At 64.4% G+C, this 15,539-nt stretch overlaps 3 protein-coding genes across 5 annotated transcripts; all 3 read left to right on the forward strand.

Annotated features, from left to right (window-relative positions):
• On the forward strand, positions 1 to 1,980 carry PLPP6 (phospholipid phosphatase 6; the record flags this gene model as incomplete). The annotated part of the gene is made up of 2 exons (XM_026043756.1): positions 1 to 223; positions 851 to 1,980. Coding segments are annotated over 2 exons (594 nt in total), but the record flags the coding sequence as incomplete, so codon positions are not given.
• A 2,782-nt stretch (positions 1,981 to 4,762) lies between these two features.
• LOC112951167 (dimethylaniline monooxygenase [N-oxide-forming] 5-like) lies at positions 4,763 to 7,772 on the forward strand. The gene is made up of 8 exons (XM_026043805.1): positions 4,763 to 4,932; positions 5,124 to 5,312; positions 5,392 to 5,554; positions 5,650 to 5,792; positions 6,076 to 6,275; positions 6,638 to 6,990; positions 7,065 to 7,137; positions 7,214 to 7,772. Exons 1-8 carry the CDS (start codon positions 4,801 to 4,803, stop codon positions 7,557 to 7,559), a joined length of 1,599 nt encoding a protein of 532 aa, XP_025899590.1. The 5' UTR covers positions 4,763 to 4,800; the 3' UTR covers positions 7,560 to 7,772.
• Positions 7,773 to 9,613: 1,841 nt separating this feature from the next.
• Positions 9,614 to 15,082, forward strand: PRKAB2 (protein kinase AMP-activated non-catalytic subunit beta 2). 3 transcript variants are annotated; one of them, XM_026043814.1, is made up of 7 exons: positions 9,614 to 10,216; positions 10,411 to 10,577; positions 11,484 to 11,577; positions 12,138 to 12,258; positions 13,513 to 13,646; positions 13,989 to 14,057; positions 14,411 to 15,082. In XM_026043814.1, the coding sequence occupies exons 1-7, from the start codon at positions 10,055 to 10,057 to the stop codon at positions 14,486 to 14,488; spliced, it is 825 nt and encodes a 274-aa protein (XP_025899599.1). In that variant the 5' UTR covers positions 9,614 to 10,054; the 3' UTR covers positions 14,489 to 15,082. The 3 variants fall into 3 exon arrangements, with proteins under 3 accessions (XP_025899599.1, XP_025899600.1, XP_025899601.1); XM_026043815.1 differs by having other exon boundaries at positions 12,138 to 12,252; XM_026043816.1 differs by lacking the exons at positions 13,989 to 14,057; positions 14,411 to 15,082 and adding an exon at positions 13,916 to 13,974.
• Positions 15,083 to 15,539: the final 457 nt, after the last annotated feature.

Raw genomic sequence — 15,539 nt, forward strand, 5'->3', positions numbered from 1 at the left:
CCCGCCGCCATCGCGCTCAGCGCGCTGCTCGCCGCCGACCTGTGGGCGTCGCGCCGCCTCGGCGTGTGCGCCGCCGAGGGCTCGCCGTGCGCCGCCGCGCGGCCGCTGCTCCGGCTCGTCGAGGTGTCCGGCCACGGGCTGCCCTGGCTGCTCGGCACCGCCTACGGGCTCTGGCGCAGCGGCAGCGCCGCCGCCCGCGAGGTGCTGCTCAACCTGCTCTTCGGTGAGCACCCCGCCACCCGCGCCGCTCCCGCCGCACGGGGCTAACGGGCCCGGCCCGGCCGCTGCTCGCCGGGAGGCCCCCGTGGCCTGCGCCGCGGGAAAGGAGGAAAAACATCCCGGTTAAACAGAAACATCCCTTGCCCTGCAGTGTTATCCAAGGAGGGCAAACGGCAGCCTCGTGCGGCAGGCCGGGCCGCCCGAGCGCCCTCCACGCGGGTTACCTTGTGGGTGCTCATCCTGCAGGGAGGCCGGGCCGGGGGAGCCCCTCGTTCCCCCGGGACGGGACAGGGAGCCCGTGGTCACCAGAGCCGGGCGGTCAGCGCGGGCTCATCGCTCACCACCGACGTGCGACCCCAGGCCGGACACGCCGAGCCCGTGCGGCTGACGGTGCCTGTTGAGGAGAGGAGCGTTGGCCCCTTTGGTGCCTTCAAACCAAGGCCCAAGCCACACGGAGAGGAGATTCCATAGAGAAAGAGGCTGAGGGTCCCGTCCCCATGCATGAGGGCTGCATGTGTCAGAGCACCTCTTTGTTGTCCCTCCCGTAGCCGCGCGTTTCCCTCTTGCCCCGACTCCTCGTTTCCCCCGCGGCCCAAAGCCTTCCTTCCTCACCGCTGTTCCCGTCTCCTAGCGCTGCTGCTGGACCTGGTGCTGGTGGCCGTGGTGAAAGGGCTCGTGAGGCGCCCGCGGCCCGCGCACAACAAGATGGACATGTTCGCCACCATCTCCGTGGACAAGTACTCCTTCCCGTCGGGCCACGCCACCAGGGCCGCCCTCGTGTGCCGCTTCGTCCTGCACCACTTGGTGCTGGCTGCGCCGCTGCGCGTGCTCGTGGTGCTCTGGGCTCTCGTCGTCAGCCTCTCCAGGGTCATGCTGGGCCGGCACAACGTGACGGACGTGCTCTTCGGGCTGCTGCTGGGCTACGCGCTCTACAGCGTGGTGCAGTACTGCTGGCTCTCGCCGCTCAGCGCGCCCGCGCTCTTCGCGCTCTGGAGCCACTGAGGGACGGGCCCGTCTTGCTCTACACACCACGTGCAGAGCGTGTGCCGGGGATCATCAGCCAACATCCTAGATCGTATCTATCCAGCCAAAACTATGACATTCGCGGTGCTGCACGGGGACGCTTGGCGCGGTCCTGCCCTGCCCGCGGGCTCCCGGGCAGAGGGCCCAGCCTCTTGGCTGCGCTGCCTGCTCCCCGGGGAAGAGCCCAGAGCCCCCCGTGGCAGCTCGCTGCCCACACTGTGACGCAGCTGCAGCTTGGCAGGCATTGCAGTGATTCGGTGGCTGCTCGCTGGCGCACGCGCTGTAAATACACCGGGCCGCGCTGCGGTGAGCATGCCCCGCACAGCCTGCTCTGCAACGCCATGGCCAGGCTTCTCGCTGCCTTCTGTCCTCTCGGCTTTGTAAAATTTCTGCCTTCCCGAGCAATTCACGTGTCTTCCTGTTGCTCTTTGGTTCAGCGCTTCAGCGAGGCTGCACCTCGGGCTGGAAGGATGCCGGCATCTGGCTCGCAGGGCCTCGCGGAAAGAGAGGTCCAGGGGTTTGCTCCAGGCCCCACAGAGGCAGCAGGCGACCGGAGAAGCAGCTCCCAGCAACAACCTGCTCATAAAGCCACTGCGCCTTCGCGCTCCTGGCTTCTCCATGGGCTTTTCTGTCTCCCAAGGGACAAAGAAAAAAGAAAAACAAAGTGGTCCAACAAAGCAATCTGTGTTTGTGTGTTAGCATGTGTCCCATGTACCACCAACCGTGTCCTGCAGCATGAGCCGCTTCCCGCCCGGCGGCACCGGGCCTTGCTGGTGCCTCCACGGAGAGCTGCCCGGCTGCACCAACAGCAGCTGCGGCCTCCTGCGCTCCAAGGCCATCGACCGCGCTTTCACTGTGACCGTGCGTGCTGCTGGCGCGGTTTTCTTCCTTAAATAAAGCAGAAAACGGATCTGGGTGTTGCCTCTCCTGCTGCTGAGAGCGGCTGCTTCTCTGTTTCGTGTTGGGGCCTGTCCCGCTGCGGGGACGCAGGACACAGTGACCCTGGGCTGGCTTTGCCACACCAAGGGTGCTGCCCACACTGCGCAGGTCCATCCCCGAGGGAAAGGTTGCTCCTCACTCTTCATCCCGGATAAAGCCCCAGCCTTGTTTGCTTCTCTGGGAAGGATCACACATCTCCCGATTCCTGCAGAGCTCCAGCCGAGGGCAAAGGGGGCTCTGGCAAGAGGCCTCTTGCGTTACTGGAGAGCGACATTGCCCGGGAGCAGCCAGGGCCCGACACCGAGTCCCCGGCAAGGCGAGCAGGGACGCGCAGGAGGTTGCGGCCAGGTCCACGCAGGAGTGCAGATGTTCAGCTAAGCTCACAATGACAAGCAGAACAGAGGCAGAAAAGCCACACACAGGTCAGGGTCGGAAGGGAGGCGGGCTCGGCGCCTGCCAGGCAGCCTCATGATGACAAAGCAGCGCTTGGGTCAGGCCAGGAAGCCGGCACACAGGTTGGGACACAGCAGCATACAGCTTGGGTGGAGCAGCTAGCCCCAGGGTGGGCTGAAATAAGCTCCTGAGTCCAGGAGCCAAGCCGGGTGGAGGTCCCAGGTGAGGCTCTTCAGGGCCATTAAGGCTATTAGTGCCCTAGGTGTCCTGATAAACAGCAGCTGTGACTGTGGTGATTGTCAGGTGTTTGTGCTGTAGTCTGGAGCTTACGCAAATTCCCAGCACCCCGTGGCTTGGCCTGCTCCCTTCGAGCATCTCTTGCGTGCGGAGAGCCCAGCAGCTCCTCGTGCTGGTTTGGGCTGTTCAGCGGGCGCCGGAGGGGAGCAGAGAGCCCAGCCTGTCCCACATACGGGCAGCGGCCACGTTGATGGTGCAGAGGGCAAAGTCCCGGGCTGCAGGCACTGCTGCGGCCTTCAGCGAGGGCTGAGGGGCACCGAGGGAATCTTCACAAATGTCCTCAAGCAGAAAGGTCCCAGAGCCAGTCCCTGTGGCAGGGCCTGCGGAGGCTGCCAAAGGCCAAAGCAGGAGGCAGGGGGACAGTCCTGGCCCTGCCTCCCCAATGACCCCTGTGCCCATCTCTGTGGTGAGGGTTGTGCCTCACTGGTGCGGCCGGCTCGGCCCCCAGCGACACCCGGGACACATGAACAGCCCCACAGCCTGAGGGAGCCAGGGCTTCCCTCCAGATGGAGCCTCTGCCTTGCAAAGACAGCAGCCGCCCTTACGTCCATGGTCGTCTGGGGTGGGAAAGCGTCTCCCCATGGGCAGGAGGAGCATGGCCTTCTCCAGGGACACCCCGTCCACAGCTCCAGCCACATGGTCCTCCTCACGCTGGGACCTCCTGGCCCCAGGACAGGATCTGTCTGGGAGCACAGCAGGGGCTATGGGGATGTCAGGGACACAGCAGGATCTATGGGGATGTCCCAGGCTGACAGGCCTGGCCCTCGTCTCCCCGGGGGCAGCGGGGAACGTGGGTGATGCAGAGCAGGGCGCCTGTGAGGCTGACAGCACCGTGTGCCCCCGGGTAGCGGCAGGGCTTAGCACAAACACGCCTGTGTTGATCCCGATAATCCAGGAGGTTGAAGGTGAAGGAAGCGCTCGACTTGGCAGCCCCGCTTTTCCCCTCGCGTGCCCGCAGAGCCGCGCGCCGGGCAGAACCGGCACCGCTGTCCCCCGCGCGCAGCAGAGCAGCGCACAAGGCAGCACGCAGCAGCTCGGGCTTTTGCGAAAGGCGGCGGAGGCGTCGCGCGGCGCTGGCCGCGCGCCAGGGAGCAGCCTCCCGCCCCGCGGGGAGGAGTGGCGCAGGGCAGGCCCCGCTCGCTCCCGAGCCCTAAAGCCAGGCCGAAGTCCGGCGCGGGGCGCGGGGTGACGTGCAGCACAGTGGCTGGGACAGCTCCTGCGGTGTCCACACCGGGCTGCAGGTCGGTGGGTGCAATGGGTGCGGGACGCGTTCCCGGCGGCTTCCTGCTCGCCCGGGGCCGCCCGGCGAGCGCAGCCGCTGCCTCCGCTGCGGCCTCAGCACACTCACCTCCTCCCCAAGATGGGTTGGGGTCAGCGACAACAGGCAGGGGGACAGGGGACCCTGCGGGCACTGGGGGGACCCGAGAGGCACCTTCCTCTGGGGAAGGGAGAGCAAACGGTGGGCGGAGGGCGGCGTGTGCCTATGGCACCACGGGGCCACCGGGGTGTTGGCACTGCGGCAAAGCGCTGCAGGGCGCAAGGGGCACTTGGCAGGGCACCGACCTGTGGGGAGGGACACGTGGGGCGGGTGCAGGGCTCGGGGCCCTGCTCCTTGGGGCTCCTGGGTGCTTCACCCACAGCCTGGCAGGGGCAGCTCCACGGAGCCTGAGCACTCGCTGGCTGGACAGCAAGGGCTTCACGGACCTTTGGCAGCTCCCGGCAGGTGCGACCCCTCTGGTGTTGAGGGCTAAAACCTTGCCCATTGGCAGGGCTTGCCTAGCCTTAGTCCTGGCTCCCAGAGCCCTTGTCTCAAGTGCAGAGGGCTGAGTTGCTCCCAGGTGTGTTTTTGGCCCACAGCAGCCAGCGAGAACGCGCGGCAGACGCACGGTGAGGCCGGTGGTGCTCTCCTCTCCGACTGCCAGGGACAGCATGGCAAAAAGGGTGGCGATCATCGGGGCGGGGAGCAGCGGGCTGTGCGCCATCAAGGCCTGCCTGGACGAGGGGCTGGAGCCCGTCTGCTTCGAGAGGAGCGGGGACATCGGAGGCCTGTGGCGCTTTGAGGTAACGCGCGCCGGCTGCCAGGCTCAGGAGGAGCCCACGCTGCAAAGCCCCAGGTCCTGGAGACCAGGCAGCCCAGAGACTTCCCCGGCTCCCTGGGGAGCATCCCGAGACCTGTAATCCCTCCCTTTGATGGTCCCCCCGCCGCAGCCCTCGCTGCCGTGCCCCATACAAGCGCCGCCCCCGTCCCGCAGGAGCAGCCCGAGCAGGGCCGCGCCAGCATCTACAAGTCGGTCATCATCAACACCTCCAAGGAGATGATGTGCTTCAGCGACTTCCCCATCCCCGACGACTTCCCCAACTACATGCACCACTCCAAGATCATGGAGTACTTCCGCATGTACGCCCGGCACTTCCAGCTGCTCCCGCACATCCGCCTCAGGGTGAGGGCCGCGCGGGGCCGCGCGCCGCCCCGGTCCCGGCGGGGCCGCACGCCGCCTCACGCCTCACCCCCGCGCCCAGACCAGCGTGCGCCGCGTGGCCAAGCGCCCCGACTTCGCCCGCAGCGGCCAGTGGCTCGTGGAGACGGAGCGCGGCGGCGAGCGGGAGGCGGCCACCTTCGACGCCGTGCTCGTGTGCACCGGCCACCACACGGACGCGCACCTGCCGCTGCGCAGCTTCCCCGGTGCGCCCCTTGCCAAGCCCCACGCTTCTCCCCGTGCGGGGCCCGTCCAGGGCCGCCCCGGGAGGAGAAGCAGCCCCCCCGCTCTCCGCCCGCAGGCATTGAGAAGTTCCAGGGGAGCTACCTCCACAGCCGCGACTACAAGGACCCCCAGGCTTTCACGGACAAGAGGGTCATTGTCATCGGCATCGGGAATTCGGGGTCGGACCTGGCTGTGGAGATCAGCCAAACGGCCAAGCAGGTGACAACCTGAGTGGGCTCCGCACAGGCGGGCAGCCCCCCAGGTCTGTAAGACTGTCACCCTCCACAGGACACCCACAAGCTTGGGGAAGGGCTCTCCAGGGCTCTGCGATGGAGCACTCTGGTCCCTGGGTCCCTGCCCAGCACCCCGGCAGGCAGCCCTGGAGACTCCTCCCTGGGGAGGAGCAATTGGATGGAGAGGCCACGTCTCCATTGGGGCAGCCCTTGCTGAGCCCCCATGATGGTCACAGCATTAAAGACATAACGTTTGCTCACTCACCCAGGTCTTCCTCAGCACCCGTCGCGGTGCGTGGATCCTCAACCGCGTGGGAGACCAGGGGCTCCCCATGGACGTCGTCTTCACCACCCGCATGAACAAAATCATCTCCAGCCTGATGTCCATGTCCATGATATGCAACTGGTCAGAGAAGCAGCTGAACGCAAGATTCAACCACTCGCACTACGGTCTGAAGCCAAAGCACAGGTGCCCACACACACACACTTCCCTTGGCCAGGAGAAGAGCCCACCCTGGTTCCCTCTTCCCGCAGATCCATTTGGGTGCAGGGACAGTGTCCCAGCCACCTCACTGCTCCCTATACCCAGCCCAGAGTCAAGGTACTGGCCTGGGAAACCCGGCTGGTAGCTCTGCTCTATCCAGCGGTCGAGGGAGCCGCTTCTGCCTCTGTCCGTGGTGCCACCGTGGCAGGGGCAGCCGATGAACATCAGTGGGGCCAAGCACCCACGGGGAGCAGCAAGGCACTGGGCACCCGAGCGGGGAGCAGCCGACAGAGGCGGGACATGGTGCAGACCCTCCATCGCCCTGACAGCTCCTTGTGCCCTTGCAGGTTCCTCCACCAGCACCCGACCATCAACGACGACCTGCCCAACCGCATCATCTCGGGCAGGGTGCGGGTCAAGCCCAACATCCGCGAGTTCACGGCCACCGCTGCCATCTTCGAGGATGGCACCACGGAAGACAACATCGACGCCGTCGTCTTCGCCACGGGCTACAGCTTCGCCTTCCCCTTCCTCGAGGACTGCGTGACGGTGGTGGAGAACCAGATCCCCCTCTACAAATACGTCTTCCCCGTGCACCTGGAGAAGCCCACTCTGGCCTTCGTCGGCCTCATCCAGCCGCTGGGCGCCATCATGCCCATCTCGGAGCTGCAGTGCCGCTGGGCCACGCGCGTCTTCAAGGGTAGGACGGGGCAGCGCCGCGGGGCCGCGGCCGCGTGCCCCCCGCCCGCCCCCACGCTGCCCCTTCCCCCTTAGGGCTCTGCGCGCTGCCGCCCCGGCACGACATGGAGGCCGACATCGAGCGCAAGCGGGAGGCCATGGCCAAGCGGTAAGGACGTGGTGGGGAGCCCGCCGGCCCGGCCCGGTCCTGCCGGTGCCGGGCCCAGCCGCGCCGCCTCCCGCAGGTACGTGCGCAGCCCGCGGCACACCATCCAGGTGGACTACATCCCCTACATGGACGAGCTGGCCGAGCAGGTGGGCGTGAGGCCCAGCCTGGCCGGCCTCTTCCTCCGCGACCCGCGCCTGGCGGCCGAGGTGCTGCTGGGCCCCTGCACACCCTACCAGTACCGCCTGCGGGGCCCGGGGCGCTGGCACGGCGCCCGCGCCGCCATCCTCACCCAGCGCCAGCGCATCATCAAGCCGCTGCGCACCAGGCACGTGGAGGAGGACGCGGCGGCCTCCTCGGTGCCGCTCCTGGCTGTGCTGCTCGCCGCCGTGGCCGCCTTCGCCCTCCTCCTCGCGTACGTCTAGGCTCCCGCCCGTGCTGCCGCAGGGACACGGAGCCCTCGGAAGCATCAGGAAGAGCCAGGACTCTGTGCGGGACCCAGGGAAACCCGTCCCCGAGGACGCAGGTCCCCACGGCTGCTCAGTGCCTCCCGGCGCTGCCCCTGCAGCTGCGTGGGGAGCCCTGATAACGCTCCGGGGAAGCCCGTCCGTCCCGGCAGCACCCTGACCCTGCTGCCGCCTCCCCGAACCCCCAGCCGCCACCAGAACCCACGCTGTCACTGGAGGGCACGGGCGCCGGCAGCCCCCCGGCTGGATTAAAGAGCATTAAATGAGGCCGGCTGCCATGCATGGAGCAGGGCGGGCGGGAGCGGGCGCTGGGGCCGGCTGCCCATCTCAGTGTGGGATGCAGTGACTGCCACTGGTGCCACCAACACTGCCCAGGGACACAGTGAGCGGCTCCTGCACACGCGCTGGCCACGGGGCGCCCTCTCCTCCGTGCCCCACATCATCAAGGTCCTCCTGAGCATTAGCTGCTCAGGAGGAGATGTGGTTTGGGCAACTCTCGCCACATGCAGGGGACATGGACTCCTTGCCAGGGCGCTTGGGGAGGAGGGCAATCAAGTGTCCCCCACGCGGGGGTGCCCGGCCGCGCCGCGTGGGCGCCGCCGCCAGCGCCTGCCCTCGAGCGACATGGCCGCCCCGCGCACCGCCCCGAGCCAACATGGCGGCCGCCCCTAACCAACATGGCTGCCGCCCGCCACCGCGGCGAGCCGCGCCGCCCTCGAGGGAAATGGAGGCTGTCCAGCGGGCGGGGGCAGCGAGGCGGCGCCCCGCCGGGCCCGGCCCGAGGTGGGGTGGCCGGGCCCGGCCCGAGGTGGGGCGGCCGCCCCGCTGGTGCGCGCTCCATGGCGGAGGCGCGGCCATGGCGGGGGCGGGCCGGAACGTCTCGCAGGGGCGGGCGGTGGTGGCCGGGGGGTGTCGCCATTTTGGACGGAGGCGGAGAGCGGGGAGGCGGCGGCGGCCAGGTGGGGCCGGGGCGAGCCCGGGCCGGGGGCCGCGGGGCAGGATGGACGGGGCGGCCCGAGGGCTGCTCCGCCGCGGGGCCCGCGCCCGGCGCCCGCCCCGTCCCCGCGCAGCCGTGCGTGTCCGCGCGGGGTGCGGCGCTTGGAGAGGGGCAGCCGCTCGGGAGGAGCGGGCGGCGCGGGCGGAGGGGCGCGCTGCTCCCGGGCAGGGCGGCACCGCTCCGCGCCTCGTCCCCGGGGCCGTCCTGCGCCTCCCGTCCCGCTCCCGGCGGGCAGATACCAGCCTCTCAGCCGGGAGAGCAGGGCAGCAGCTTGGGAGCGCCCTGCGGAGCTGGGCAGCCTTCCCGGGAGCTCGTTGGGCTCCTCCGGGCAGAGGGAAAGGTGTCGGAGCATCCCTGCCACCGTGGGCTGCTGGCGATACAGGGAGCGGAGCCGCCCCCGGGCCATCTCCTAGCCCTGGGGATTTAAGGAACCCGTTAGTCGTTGCGGGTAGCATTAGGAAGCCTGGCTTTGGCCGGCAGCCTGGCTTGGCGCCCCGGGTCTAACCCGATGTGCTAAACCGCTCTGGGAACGGTGGAGCCGAGCGTGTGCAGCCTGCGGAGCCGGCCTTCGGCATGGCGCGGCCGGGAGCACCCATCGGAGCACTCCGGAGTGAACCGGGGACGGGAGCGGGAGCCGCTGGCCTCAGCCCCGCTCATCGGGCCGAAGGGCCCTACGGGGTTCTTCCGTTGGAGGAACCCTACGAGGTTCTTCCGTTGGCGGAAGCGGGGACGGTGCCCAAGCTCCCCGCACGGAGCCACGCCGGGGCGGCCGGCCGTTCCTTCGGCTCGCGGACACCGCCGCTGCGGCGCTGACGTGTGCGGCGAGCGATAGGCGAATAGCACAAGGAGCTGAGCTCTCGGCAGGCGCCACGGCCTTGGCCTCGCGCCTTGGCCACCCTCCAGCTTGGGCAATTCCACTCGGGCGCCCTAAACGCTCCCTGTTGCCTTTGCCAGGCGCAAGGCTCTGCCCGCCTGCCCGTGGAGAGTTGTTGAGCGCTGTTGAGCAGCTGCTGCCCTCGCTCCCTGCCTCTTCTCCTGCTGGAAGCAGAAATTTGGTCCGCAGAGCCTGTTGAGACCGTTGTGAAAGGGGCTCTGTTTATGCTAGGCAATTGATTTGTCAGCAAAAGTTGGCTTTATTTTTTCCCACCAGCCCCTCTAGCCCGCTGGCTGTTGAGAGTTGTGTAGGACGCAGTGCAGTTCGTGTATTTTTTTAAGACTATAACAATTACCAGATTAACTGAAGCAATGGCTCTCAAAGATACGGCTATAATTAGGTCAGGCTGTCTTGTTTGCTAAACTCCCCTGCATGGCAGCGGGGCTGAACTTTGGGCCTTTTTTTAGGATTGCTGTCAGCCTCGCGGGGCGAAGGACACTGGGCAGCGAGCGGCGCTTTGCTGCCTCTCCGCAGGAGTGACGCCGTCATCCCGCCGTGCCCGGCGCGGCGTGCCGAGCTGCCATGGGGAACACCACGAGCGAGCGGCTCTCCGGCGAGCGCCACGGCTCCAAGTCGCACCGCTCGGACGGCTCCAGCGCTGCCCACTCCGCCAAGGAGCACCCGCACAAGATCATGGTGGGCAGCACCGACGACCCCACTGTTTTCAGCTCCCATGACTCCAAGGTATGGGCTGGCTGCTGCCTTGGGCTCCTGGCGGGTGGCTCTGCTGGGCTGAGGCAATTCGCGTGGAGGGGGTTTTGTCAGCTCATGTGGCAGCTGCTCTGTCTTTAACGCTCAATTCGAGTGCTGCAGAGAGAGATGTGAACATGGTTCCTGTTGTTCCTATGTCTCAGTTGGCTTTGGGTTTCTTTCTTCAGGTTCCTGGGGACAAGGAGTTCGTATCCTGGCAGCCGGACCTGGAAGAGGCAGTGAAACCATCCCAGCAAGCTCGTCCCACTGTCATCCGCTGGGCCGATGGGGGCAAAGAGGTCTTCATCTCTGGGTCCTTCAACAACTGGAGTGCCAAGATCCCACTTATCAAGAGGTAGCTAGCCCCTGAGCTCACCCTCTGATCCCTGCCTTGCTGGCTGTACAGCTATGTTATCTCATGAGCTGTTCCTTGCTCCATCACTGGGACTCTTTGCCCTTCCCTGCTGTTTCTTACCCCTCTTTTCTGCATTCACACCACTCAAGGCAGAGCACAAGGATGCAGCCCGAGCACGAGTGTCCTTTTCTCTGGGTGGCGCAGCTGCCATGGGGGGAGGTTGTGAAACAGAGGGACAGGACAGGATGGACCACTTTGTTTTCCCAGATGGATGTCAGGCAGCGTCTAGTCCCAGCAGGAGAGCCCAGCCCAGGAATGCAGCTCTTGCTTGGAATTTGTGACTTCTTCCCTTGGCTGTTAGTTTGCGCCTTACCTATTTGCACTGTTGCCAGCAGGGGTTGTTTAGTTGTCCTGCACGTGTCTTCCTGCCCTAAGGATGTTGATCTTCATGTTGTGTGATACAAATTTCCATGGAGTCACTGTGTAGGACTCTGGGCATAATCCCAGCAAATCATAGGGATGGGGTTTATCCCAGTTGCAGATTGCTCCAGCAGAGCTGCTATACTTTCCTGCTGTCCTGCAATGCCAGCTTGGTGCAGATTTGTTGTCCTGTCCCCTGTGTCTTCCATGGAGGGTCTGTCACACCCCCTTTCCCTGGGTATGCAGGGCAGGTTTGCAGGTTGAGCTGCCTCCTATGCTCTGCAGGCCTGGACTCAGAGGTCCAAGCTGTGCTTGTGCCCTGAGAGCTGGTGCCTCTTGTTCCCTAGATCATCAATGGGGACCAAGCTGAATCTTAGGCTGGGGACCAGGGGATGGTCACTGTGGGACAAAGCGCTGTGTTCTGGCACCCCAGTGTCCAGAGCAGCTCTGGGATAAAACTGTTGCATTTCTGTTCTCTCCTTCCAGCCACAATGACTTTGTTGCTATCCTCGACCTCCCTGAAGGAGAGCACCAGTACAAATTTTTCGTGGATGGCCAGTGGGTCCATGATCCTTCTGAGGTAATTCTCAAAGCTTTATGCTTGTGAATCTTGCCTTCCTTTGAGGTAGTGTAACTGCAGCACAAGGAGAGCAGGGCCTATCACCAGATCTAAAGGAGCGCTTATCTCCTGAATCTTTCCAGAGGCTGGTACCTCTGGACATACATGTGCTATATTGGAGAGTGTCAAAGAGATAAAAGGAGGCAGTGAGACACAAGGAGGTTTTAAAACCAATTTGGATTGGCTGTGGAGGAAGGCAGCCCAGGGCCCAACATTCACTTACGAGTTCTCCTCCAAACTGAATCATGTAGGAGCAGTGTGGGAAAGAGAGAGGACCCTTACCCATCAGTGAGGAGCAGAGGGTAGGAGGAAAACAGGAGGTTTCATAAGGGTAGGACTCTGGAAATAGGGAAAAATCCTCCCGGGATAAACAACAGAGATCCACTAATATAGAGCAGAGCTCAGCACTGGCCACTTGTGCTCTGAAGTGATGAGACAGCAAGGAGAAAGTGGTCTGTGAGGGGCTGGGAAGGATCCGTGTGTGAACACAGGAAGACTCTTACCTCAGTTCTTCTCCTCAGCCCGTAGTCACCAGCCAAATGGGGACAATTAACAACCTGATTCACGTCAAGAAGTCAGACTTCGAGGTGTTCGATGCCTTGAAGGTGGATTCTCTGGAGAGCTCAGAACCCTCAGGTCGGGGTGAGTTTTTTGTTGCATTGCAGCTTTGCATGTGCTGTTTTCCATCTCCCTTGCTCTAACACTTGCTTTTCCCTGCTAGTGCCAGGTCCCCTGAGCCAAAGGGTGAGCCCAGGGGACAGTAGCTTGCAGTGGTGTGGCCTGCCCTCATCCTAAGCAGCCCCCGGCAGAGGCATTGCCCCTGCAGAGGGGCTGTGCTGGTGGCACTGGTTCTGTGGTGGCACTGGCCCATGATGGGGTCAGTGCTTGCGTGGGGCTGGGGCCGTTTCAGCCTAGTGAACAGCAGAGCCTCCCCTGCTGGGCCCGTTGCCTCTTTCAGTCTCTCAAATGTGAGCAAGTTATCTGATCTGGGGTATAAGTTAGACGAGAGCAAGATCCAGGTTATTTTCAGCGCCCATTCTTGGCTTTGGTGCCAAGGCAATTTGTCCTGGTGCTAACCCCTCGGGAAGCTCCCTCTCCGCTTGTGTTTCAGCGGCGGGTTAGGTTACGGCTCGGACTCGGCTCAGTGAGCAGCGCTGGCAGGCACCTCAGCTGTGTTTCAGTCCAGGGCGCTCTGAGCAGGGTCTGCTGTCCCTGGCACGAGCCCCATCTCAGGTGCAGGCTGAGCTCCATGTCCTTGCCCAGCCTGAGCAGCAGGTACTTCCCTGGAAAGCAGCCAGCAGCTGCAGCGAGGAGGAGCCCTTCAGGTGCTGGCTGTGCCGAAACACCAGCTCAGAGGTGCTCGGGAGATGTGGCCATGCTTAGAAAGAGACAGCGTTTGCCTGGCTGCTTACTCGGCAGCTAAAAGGCTCAACTGTTGCTAGAGGATATGTGGCCAAGGGCAAACTAAGACTTGAAGACCCCTTTGGAATAAAACAAGCTGCCTTCTGGCCTGCAGGGGCTGTGGGAGCTCTGCTATTGCAGCCTGATGTGCAGGCAGCTTTCTGAGTGGGCTCGCGTGGGGCTGTGCTGTGAGCCAGACCCCTGCTCTCCCCGTGCTGCCCTCCTGCACCGTTGCCAGCGCCGTGGGCTCTGAGACCCTACGGCACAGCAGGCATCAGCTTGCAGCCACAAAGAGTGTGAAAAGCCTGCGCTGCTTCCCCACTGCATGTTAATCACAGCCTGCCAGAGGGAACTATAACCTGGACTCATGGGACTTCCATTAGTCATGGAAAGACCCAGCTAGGTCCTTCCCAGTGCCTTGGGAGCTGCTCTTGCATCCAGGGAGCATGTGTGTAGCCCAGCTTGGGCATCTCACATCCCCTCTGTTCTCTTCAGACCTGTCGAGCTCGCCGCCTGGGCCTTACGGCCAAGAGATGTACGTCTACCGGGCCGAGGAGCGCTTCAAATCCCCACCCATCCTGCCACCTCATCTCCTCCAGGTCATCCTCAACAAAGACACCAACATCTCGGTGGGTACCAGGCGCTACCTGCATGCTGTGCGCTCCTGCACCTCGTGGAGGGCTGGCTAGGGCTGGAAGGGGAGGCCTGGCTGCAAGGAGCCTGGCCTGCCCTTGGCAGGTACCTGCCCTGGGCTATGTCCTGGGAAAAGTGTTATTTTTCCCATTAGCCTGTTGCTCTGCCTCGTGTTTAGCTGGACTCTGTTCATGTTTAGAGCAGTTAGAGAAATGAGCAGCTCACATAACCTGCAACAACAAAATCCCCTTCTGCCTTCTTGCAGCCTATAATGGCTGGGGATGGACTTGGGGGATGAGGGCCGTGCTGTTCCTCTGTGACACCAGTTCTCCTTCTAGTGCGACCCAGCTCTGCTGCCTGAACCCAACCACGTCATGCTCAACCACCTCTATGCACTCTCTATCAAGGTAAGAACCCGGGGGGGGCAGGTGCAGTGGTTCCCAAGAGGAGGCCTGTGGGGACGGAGGTGCAGGGCTAGCAAGACTCACGTGAGGGCCGCTTGGTGCAACAGGGCACCCGCAGGGGTGAGGGCTGTGGTGTCCCGAGACCCCTCGCTTCCCTGGGGCTGCTTCTTCTCCGTGTGGGAAAGCTGAGCAGAGCCGGCCCTTTGCAGCCCGGCTCATGGCTCTCCATGGGTCTCACGTTGGGACGCTGGCACTGGCTGGGGCTGCCCCCGGGTGTCCCCGGTCGCTGCGTCGGGGCCGCGCGGCGCCCCGGCCCGTGGGCGGCCCTGCCTGCCCCGCTGATGCTGCGCCCGCAGGACGGCGTCATGGTGCTCAGCGCCACGCACCGCTACAAGAAGAAGTACGTCACCACGCTGCTCTACAAGCCCATCTGAGCTGGCGCCGCGCGGGACACGACACACCGCTTGCTGGGCACGTGCTGGGCCACAGGACTGCGTGAGAACTGGCTGCAGGCTCCAGCCTCGCACGTGGCAGGGACACAAGCCCCAGCGATGAGCCGGGCCTGTGACACTGTCCCATCCTACTGGCGTGGTTTGATTTAACCCTTGGTTTCCACCCATCTACAGCTCTTCTGGCTTCTGGAAGTCCCCAGGGGCCACTTTGCTGCTCACCAAAATCACCACCCCAGCTCCCCACACAGAAAGGGCTTCCCCCTACCCCTCTTCCTGAGCCTGCAGGGGCCCTGGGGCTGCCTTGGCACTGCCCTGCTGTTGCTGTGCTGCTCTGTTGCCGTCCCTCCAAGGCTGCCTTGGGCCCTAGGGGTTCTGCCATGCATCCCCCGAGTCCCTCAACCTTGGCTTTCAGACATCCCCTTCGCGGTGCTCCCAGCTTTGTGGAGAACTCTCACCTCTGTCCGCGTGGCTGCCAGCGGCACCAGCCCCGTGGTTCAGCTTGGAGCAGGGAGGGAGGGTGCTGCTGGATGCAGCCACGCTTGCCCTGCTGTCAGCACGGGCCCGAGGGGGCCCTGTCCTCGCTTTGGGGTGCCCCCGGGCTTGCCTCATCACAGCTTGAGGGACACCCGTGCCCCTTGGGGCTAGAGAGGGCCCAGGGCCCATGGAGCAGGACAGCTACTCCAGCCCCTCACCCCGGCTGCGCCAGCCGCTCTTGGGGCAATGCCACATGACTATTTATTACAGTATTTATTGTTCTCAGTGCTGCTCGCCTGGTCTTGGAGCGGGATCTGGGGCAGGGGGGTGATGCCCTGCGCTGCCCGCGGAGGGGAGGCGGGATCCCCTGTGCCTGCGACAGGGGACGGCCGCAGGGACCAGTGCACAGCGAACGTTGTAACCCACAGCAGCCTTTATTGGGGACGCCCCCGCTGCCGTGCACAACTCGTCACTTCTTACATCATCTTCCTGGGCTGGGGTCCTGATGTGCCCAGGGAGCCCCCAGCACACAGCTCCACTATCTATATCTCTGTCTATA

The sequence above is a fragment of the Nothoprocta perdicaria genome, unplaced genomic scaffold (genome assembly GCF_003342845.1).
Source record: "Nothoprocta perdicaria isolate Ctin4 unplaced genomic scaffold, notPer1 scaffold_34, whole genome shotgun sequence".
NCBI lineage: Eukaryota > Metazoa > Chordata > Aves > Tinamiformes > Tinamidae > Nothoprocta > Nothoprocta perdicaria.